The sequence below is a fragment of the Ixodes scapularis genome, unplaced genomic scaffold (assembly GCF_016920785.2).
Source record: "Ixodes scapularis isolate PalLabHiFi unplaced genomic scaffold, ASM1692078v2 PGA_scaffold2__306_contigs__length_199485367, whole genome shotgun sequence".
Classification (NCBI taxonomy): Eukaryota; Metazoa; Arthropoda; class Arachnida; order Ixodida; family Ixodidae; genus Ixodes; species Ixodes scapularis.
In genome coordinates, this window is record NW_024609857.1 from 131,911,890 (window position 1) to 131,920,940 (window position 9,051).

General features: G+C 40.0%; 1 protein-coding gene across 1 annotated transcript; it reads right to left on the minus strand.

Moving 5' to 3' along the window:
* Positions 1-3,598: 3,598 nt before the first annotated feature.
* LOC120840736 lies at positions 3,599-8,455 on the minus strand. The gene is made up of 5 exons (XM_040211388.1): positions 8,342-8,455; positions 7,136-7,290; positions 5,023-5,116; positions 4,626-4,686; positions 3,599-3,723 (listed from the first exon to the last, which is right to left on the minus strand). Exons 1-5 carry the CDS (start codon positions 8,453-8,455, stop codon positions 3,599-3,601), a joined length of 549 nt encoding a protein of 182 aa, XP_040067322.1.
* Positions 8,456-9,051: the final 596 nt, after the last annotated feature.

Consider the following 9,051-nt stretch of genomic DNA (forward strand, 5'->3'; position numbering starts at 1 on the left):
ATCGGAAAAGTAACGATTACTTCTTTAAGTAATGTCCAATTACTTTGGCCCTCGAGTAATCAAGTAATCTAATCGAATACTTTTTAGCCAAGAGTAATGGTAATTGTAATCGATTACTTTTTTTTAGTAACGTGTACAAGACTGCTAGTAACTGAGTTTATTTGTGCCCAAAACACGCAACAAACAGGAAAAAATACACAAACAACCCGTCACAAATCTTCCACGCACACGCTTATCTGCGATCAAACGAACTTGCCACAAGTCATGATATCGTTCACTTCGTCACCCCTCAGAGCTTAGGACGGAGCACTGACACACGCTTCCCTCTCCTTTCAAAGATATAAAAATGCTTCATCAATCTCCCTCACCGTTTTGTTTTTGTTTTAGTTTTTTTTAATTAAAAAATAAAAGTAAAACTTCAAAAAATAGGAAAAAGTTAATTAAGATTTTTTAAAAAAATATATTTTTTTTTTAAAATGTAAATATTTTTATCACTGTTTTATTTTGAATGGTGATGCATCACATGGACTGAATTCTTTCTTCTCTTCTGTTCGTGACGCCGCAAATATATATTGCGAGTTTGCGTTCAATAAACTCCGTTGCAAGTTAGCGCTACCTCCGTGTCACTTCTTTGTCTGGTCCTCGTCTTTCCGCGCTGTTTCTAATTCCTAAAATTGTGATATCATGGAAACGTTGCTCACAGCAGCAACTTTTCTATTTTATGAGTTCCGAGCTGGCCAGAGGGGGAGGAACGAAGGGAAAGGGAATGTTCCCTCGTACTTACATTTATATACCTGCCCGTCTCTCCTATGTAGACTCTGCCACACGAGAGAGGCGTCTGGTAGACAACCACCGTTGCACACGTAGCATAAAGGGTGCGGTGGTTGATGTCACAGGCCACTCAAGGGGAACCGCCTCTATTCACGAAGGTGCGCAGTCGGGACAGCTTACGGGGCGCAGAGAAAACAACAGGTACAGTCGGGGACAAAAGTTCCCAGGACGCGCGAGCTGCAACTGAAACGCATTGCTCTGCCATCTGCCGGCGGATCGCCTGGTTTCGACATCGCACAAAAGCGCATGCGCGTCCTACTGTGCCTGCAAACATGTGTGTTTTCCCGCTCTTGTGCGGCGCGGCGCCTAACTTAGAATCGGGCGCGTGGTACCGCCTCGGAGAAAGCGCTTAGTGACATGGCACCTATAAAGCAAGAATTCCCGGCCCAGCTCAAGTGAGCGATATATATAAATTCAACTGGCTATAAACAAGGTGTGCTGACAAGGCGAAATGCGGCACAATGCCGCAAGCGGTATTTCCAGTTTTTGAATGTGTAGCAGACGCAAGTCATCCGCGAGCGCTATCTCTGAGGCAGTACCACGCGCCCGATTCCGAGTTAGGCGCCTCGCCACAGAAGGGAGGAAAAACACGCAAGTTTGCAGGCACAGTGGGACGCGCATGCGCTTTTGTTTTATCTCGAGACCAGGCGACCCGCCGGCAGATGGCAGAACAATGCGTTTCAGTCGCAGCTCGCGCGTCCTGGGGACTTTTGTCCCCGATTGTACATCAAACTTATTGGTGACTCGCTTAACATTGTGACACAGGACATGGAGATACGGCACGACAACAGGTCTCGACGCTGGCTTTTGTCGTACTTCAGAGCCAGTTATATCCCGGAACTTTTTTAGCACGGACTCAGAAATGCCCACAATGACACCGAGAAGGAAGCCTGCTGAGATCAGCTTAACCACCTGCGCTTGGAGGCTGCTCTCGCACCCGTGGTGACACGACCTGGTCATGCGTCTGCTCGCATATATGACACCGCTGTAGCCCGCTTCATGATGTCCCCCTTTCATGATGTCAAACTAAGTCACCAAACTTTATGCGTTGTAGTCCTTAATGGTCTTCGCAAAAGAATATATCTTATTTAATTACGTATTGATACGGAGCTCATGTATTTTGCGGATGTTTATCTTTACGTTGTGAAATATAGTTTGTAGCCTTTCAGCAATCCCTTTTACATAAGTCACGAAAATATGCCAGCAAGGAGGGCGCCTGGTTTATGAATATTAATTTCGAAGCAATATGCTGGATTAATAATAATATATGAAACAAGCATAACACATTTCGCCCGCTGCTGTGAAAAAAATTGTCATCGGGATGATTCTATCACGAATTTTCCTACGTGACGAATAGCCCAGCTACCAATTCACCAAACGAACGGTCGTACAACCCAAATTACAGTTGTGGTTTATTCCAGTTTTTATTTTCTCTTGCTTCTTCACTTAATAATGATTAAATACATATGGCACAGTGGAGGCCCAATACTGGTCTTGGTGGCCCCAAGGTCTTATTCCGAAAAAAACAAACAAAAAAACAATATTTTCTTGCATTTCACTTTTTTCTTTTTTTTTTTTTTTTGTTACGACTCAAGTGTTTTATGGGTGAAAATGTGAACCTTTGCGATTGTTAACCATTTATATATCATACCTTCATAGCAGAAAACTGTCATTGCTAACTTAGTACACTTGCCAAATTTTCAAAATCGCATCCGGACAAATTAAAAATTTTAGCAAGGAGTGATACTAGAAAATTTATTCCAATATTGAGCCTTGAGCTTAAGCTTGTCTTCATTAATCGTTTAAACAAAAATCTATGCTTTTTTATGTTAACAAATATAAGGATATTACCAATACATTCACGTGGACTGAAGAAACATATAAACAGATTAAATGTTGTATACGAGTCGACATTTTGATGGATTATTTTTTATTAATATCTTGGTTGGTACCACACTCAAGTTGTTGGAAATAAACGATGCTCCGAATTAATTTTTGAATAGGCACACGCTTCTAGTGTAATGTTAGAATAAAAAAAAAAGTTCATAGATGTGGCAGGAAGCTTGATAACTGCGAAATACGTGTTAAGAACCTTACTTTCAACAGGATTACGACGAACTAAAAATTCTGGGACGATCATATGGCGTGACGCGTATAAACAGTGGCAGCTCTTTTATTTATTTTCGTTTACGTTCACGTTGTCGCAAAGGTTTTCGTCAAATTTAGCGGGGAAACTGAATTGCTGCGTAGGTCAGGCGACGTCAAATTTTCCGCTAAATTTAGCTGGGGAGCTGTTTTTGTCTTTAGGTGCCATAACGTCAGGTCACGCGACATTACGTTTCCCTCCAAATTTAGCGGCTAAACTAAATTGATGCGTAGGTCACGTGACGTTTATTTGTTTCGCTAGATCTATTTGTGAAACTGAGTTGGTGTATTGGTCACGTAATGTAAATATTCCGCTAAGATTATCTGGGAACCTGAATTCGAGTGTAGGTTCGGTGACGTCAGGCCACGTGACAACAATTTTCCCGCCGAATTTAGCGGTGAAACTGAATTGGTGCATAGGTCACGTGACGCCAATGATTCCGCTATATTTAGCGGAGAAACTGAATTCGTGAATAGGCCACGCCGCCGCGAAACCGTGGGGACAAGTCCGCAACAGCTACCGCAGTAAGGAGCCAAAGGAGATCACCGTCACCGTAGTTTTATTGTATGGATGTCCGTTCCCCCAAGCATTATTGAAGAAGGGTGTCGACTTTTGACTTCCCTAACAGCTCTCATCATAGATGTAGTACTTTGGCGTCGTGCCGCAAAGAAGATCGAAAATAAAATCACAACAGGTGGTGTTCTGCTTCAGCTGAGACTCAGGCACCAGGAGAGCGCACGTGGAATCTGCAGGGTTCAGACATTTTAGAGTTTTTTTTTTATGTCAGTGCATCACTGCTTCAGTACCATATAAACATTCTGGCAGCTGTCACACTCCTGGCAGTCTAAAATGCATTATGTAGTGATCTAAATTTGTTTTAATTCTAGAATATGAAGCACACTCACTTTTTAACGGAAAGGAATAACCTCGTCGCTTTGTCCTCTTTTTAACCGCGAGGCTTCCGGAGGAAGGAAACGAGAGACTATGTAAAGAGAATGTTGATCTACGCGTGTACTCTTTTCTTCGAGGGGGGACATGGCCACGGTGCTGGTGGAAGGGCAGTGAAAGGATGAAGGAATTGTCGGGAGGTTGAGGCTAGGAAAAGTGGAACAAGCAAATCGTTTGTCGTAACTGAGGCGCCAAGAAAGTTGAGGGAGCAAGCGTAACATATTGTTCTGTTAATGAAAATCACTCGCTGTTTGTAGTATCACATTTATGTGTTGTTACACATTACGAACAGTATGAGTCATGTTTGAAAAAGATACTTAAACCCAAGCGGAATAGACCGATTTCACCAGCCAGTTTGACTACACCACCGCTGCCGCAATGCATCGTGGGAACTTCAGTCTTTTTGCACGTGTGATAGCCTAGCTGGAGCACTGCGCGTTTAAAGCACGAGAAGGCACGAGCCGTCGCGTGCACGGCCGTCTGCCTCCTGAGAAGTAAAGTTATGGCGGCGTCACGCATGCGCCGAACGCTTAGTGAGATCGGTCTATTGGGGGCAGATTAAAAGAACCCGGATGAAGCGTTGCAACATGTCCCAAATCTTGTCAGGCATGAATGCGACTTGCAAGCATTTGTTTTCGGACTACGATTGTGATCATTTTTCAGAAACACTTAAGCGAATCTTTTAGGAAGTATAACATACCGCTGATGTATGTAGTTCTGAGAACGGCGCATTCGTTGCACTCCGCGTATGCGGCGTACGTCTCCAATGCGCCGATTTCTGCAATTAGGAAAGGGAACATTAAGTAAGGGCATTCAACCCGTTTACTGCAGGTTGTGAGTTTTTTACTTGAAATATAAATGTTACAACTTAAGAAACGGAGGCACAGCATTATGTTTGAAAATGGTTCATTATAGTGAATAAACATGCGGTTTTAGATACCTTAAGTATTATTATATTAAGTTAAAGCGATATAATGTTTTTTTAGTCATTTTCGACTGGTATTTTTCCAAAAATTATCCAGCTTTGGTAACTTCTTTTTATTTCATGCTAAATATTTTAAGCAACACCAATAAAACTCTCTTCGACCGCATAATGCATTTCTAGCATGCTTACCCCGTGTAAGAGGAGTGAACTTCAATATGTTTTTGCCAGTGTACCCAGAGGACGATTCAAGGGTCGCGGTCGTACTCCTGAAGAAAAAGGGCCGAAAATATGTATAAGAAATTTAAGAATAATTTCACATATGACACCTCGGAATCAGTGTGTAAATTTACAATATATTCACTTGTGCTTCGTTGAATGCCACATAACGTAAGTCATTGTTATTAGACTTGAGAGATCAATCAATTAAATTCAGTTCTATTCGAATGATGCCTTAATCGCGATAAACATTTTAAACCGATTAATCGATTGAGTTTTAAGTTGGAAATCACGGAGAGAGACTAAAATGCTTCAGCATTTCGTACGAATTAAATTTAGGGTGATACAGGGCTTGGAAATATTGTACAAACATTTTATTTTATGCCAATAAGAGAGATAATAAAGTCACATGAAACATTTAGTATTGTTATATTTTTCAGATGATCTTGCTGAACCTTAGGTAGGTGGGCAGCAAGTTTGGTTTCAGAACTGTTTCAACCCTGATTTTAGGGTCAGTCAGGTGATCCCTATTGTAAAACGTGATGTTGGCTGCTCTAAAACAAAGAGAAGAACGTGGATTGTGTGTCGGATATGATATTGAAGATTCATATTTATTGTGGTGTGTGCTACACAGGACAAACTTAACGTTGCTTGAATGATGGGATATCTGAACATAAACGGTCCGTATAGAAGAAGGACAAGTACTTTGAATTGCCGAAGCATTTAGCCAAATGCTACAATTGCGTTCCTTTGTTTTATATTTTCCCTGTTGTCTTATTTGATAAGAACGAACACAAACGCTTGGTCAAAGAGTGTCACTTTTTTTTAACCATGGTAATTAAGTGGACAGGCCTTTTTTTGCATCAGAGCCTGAATTAAGATTTATACTGGTTTAACCGCGCATGTGTGCGCGTGTGCGTGTGGGAAGGTGAGGGGGACAGGAAGAAGAATTTGTTTTATTTTTCTGGTATGGTCAAGTTGCTGCAACCATGACGCAAAAACTGTATTTAGTGGTGTATACTGCTTTTGGTTGTAATTCCTTTTTTGTGTGTTTTGTGTCATTTCCCTTCCTTCTGTTCAGACTTGAGCTCCTCGTCAAATAAATTTTCGGCTCTGCTTAAGATTTTGTGTTTGTCCTGATCCTAATTTTTACCTCAGTCTTATTTTTTTGTTATTATGTATAACAATAAAGGTAATAATAATATTTTAATACTAATAATATTATTATAATTATTAATATAACGCGATATTAGTAGTTAATATTATTATTAAACAAGCAGCTATTGGTTTTCGACGGGCCCGCATTTTTATGTGTTGTATTGAAGTTTGTGCAATAAATTATTGTTATCATTATTTATTAAGATTCCTGGAAAGTGTATTTACATTTTTAAACGAGCTAAATACGAGTTTAGGAAATTGTTTGTCTACTGAAAAGCTTTGCCTTGTGGGTGACCTAAATACTAACCTTCTAAGGCCTCTAAGTCTATTGTGTGCGATTTGTTTAAATATCCTGGCTGACTGCGGCATTTTAAGTGTCATTCACGCTCCCGCTAGAACGAAATGCGTATCTGACAACCTCGTTACATCTTGCATTGATCATACAAACATTAGAAACTCGGGGGGTCCCAGTAATATCGGCGGTAATTGCGCGAAAATTGGCGGACCACTACTTTGTGGCATGTGGAATTAACTTCGATGTGATTTCAGATCCACCTAAACATAAAAGTCATGCAACAATAATCGATTCTAGTCGATTTCATAACTTGATTTCCAGCTATGACTGGAATAAGCTCATCGAAAGTTTTGACTATTATGATGCCAAAGCAAAGTTAGTTGCATTGGCATTCTTGCTCTTTTTTGCTCTTTCATTCATTATTGCTTGAACTCAAATGAGTTTAAAATATTGATAAATGAGTACCTAATAAAACAATTAATTTAATGTCTAGACTTGGGAAAATAATGTAAAACCTAAATGCATATTTGTATTCTGCGAATCAAAGAAAGACGAACACTTCTGGATGTTTTTTTGATAGTAAAGGCATATTGTTTAATAGGTTACTTCTACTTACATGGATTGGCCTTCGTACTCTATGAGAACTGGGTAGGCACCATTTGCTGGTGGTCCGGTTTCGGTGAATTTGACGCATTTCGCAGTGCCGCCGAAAACCGGGTCAGACTCGTAGTTTCTATAGACCACGTGCCAAGTCTCCGGAAGTGGAAAACACTGGTTGCAATAAATTGAATCGAGAGGATGGGAATTAGCTTCGACAAGGGCGAGCAGCCTCCCAGAAGAAAGCTCAATTACTGCGTATGTGAGTAGTATTCTCCGCAGTCCCCTATTTTCACAGTTGGACTGTTTAATCACTGCAAGGCAGCTCATTTCGTTTGCTCTATTCGACCCTGCAACAAAAGTTTATATTGACGTCTGTGTGTAAAACTTTCTTAGGCTTATTTTCCCTGTATTTTTTGCAGTTATCTTATTGATTTTCAAGATGTTCAGGGAGACGCCAAAGTAAGTTTTTTTATTTTATAATCCAGTAGTGAGGTCATCACTGTTTGCCGCCGAGAACGCATGCTAAACATCCCGTGGTGCAAGCGTAAGACGTGCTCTGCTGTTCAGTTGGTTTAGTTATTTTTCGAGTATTCACCATCTGTCTTGGTTATTTTTTCACTCCAATTGCAACAGAATGAGAATCAATGCAGCTAGTATTTCTCTCATCCTTTGTATTCAATTTTATTCTGCCACTATGGCAAATTCCTTCCTAAATAATAATGTTTGGCTCTCCAATTTTCTGCCCTAATAGCAACTCTTCAATTTGTACATATCTTTCCTACGTACATGATCTCCCCATTGAAGAAAAATTATGCAGCGGCACACCTTCGGTAAGTATAGTGTTTTGAAATCCTAGTGGTAGGGTTGACAAAAATAAGAAATCACTAAGTGTGCATAAGATCAGGCAGACTTGTGCAGTTCTATTGCACATGTTTGGCGGCTGAATGTATCCTAGGTCCTTTAATTTTTTTTCTAAACGCTCTGATGATCATTACATCTGTGGTTTATTTTCTGATAATTATAGGCATGCTGTTTATAGTTTATTGCAATTATTCGCCTGATTTTAATCAGTGTATCACAAAACAACTGCAACAACAAAACGGCGGGGATGCGCAATTTCTTTGAAATAAAAGACATCAATACCTTTTTAGATCACAATTGACTATAAATTGTGATTTAAAAAAAAACCTTCACCCCTTAACTCAAAGCTACGTATACTGACCTTTGACAAGTCCTGGTACTGTTCAAGCTGCGGATTGAGCTCTGGCCAGGACTCACTTCCACTGCAGAAATGCAGGCTTACAAGTGCAGTTACGGCGAAGAAAATCAGTGGCATGTTTCGAGTTGCAAAAACACCTCTTGGAAGGTAGGAATTCTTCTGAATTTCAAAATCAGGGTACCATGAATTTATATCCAAATGGGTTGGAGACCTTCGGCAAGTTTATGCACAGTTTTCCTTTGTTCATTACTTTTTTTTTTAATCTCGAATGCCACATCCCAGAATCTATGAAATCATAGCAAGGTTTTTGCCAGTATCCAAGCTACATGCAGTCAAGGTCCAAGCTAGGTTGAATTTCAAGTACACTCTAAATATTGTGTGCTTTTTGAAGCTGAAATATTGGAGGTAATGCACCCTTTTTAATCCCTGAAATTATTACAAGGCTTCAACTAGTATCTACCATTTCAACGTGCCAAGGTTGTAAGCTGTATCTAACCTATGCTCGTGTCGAGGTCGAAGCGTTGTTCGCTTTCAACTACAGACTGAAAATGTATGCTTAAAATGGTTACGAGGTTTCTTTTTATCAGATTCAATGTCGTTTATTGAGACAGTAATGCTAAAAATGAAAATAATTCTCAATAACGACCTATATTTTTGTTTTACACTGCTATATATTTTTTTCTCAAAATAAACTCGGGAAAACATATTTTGAA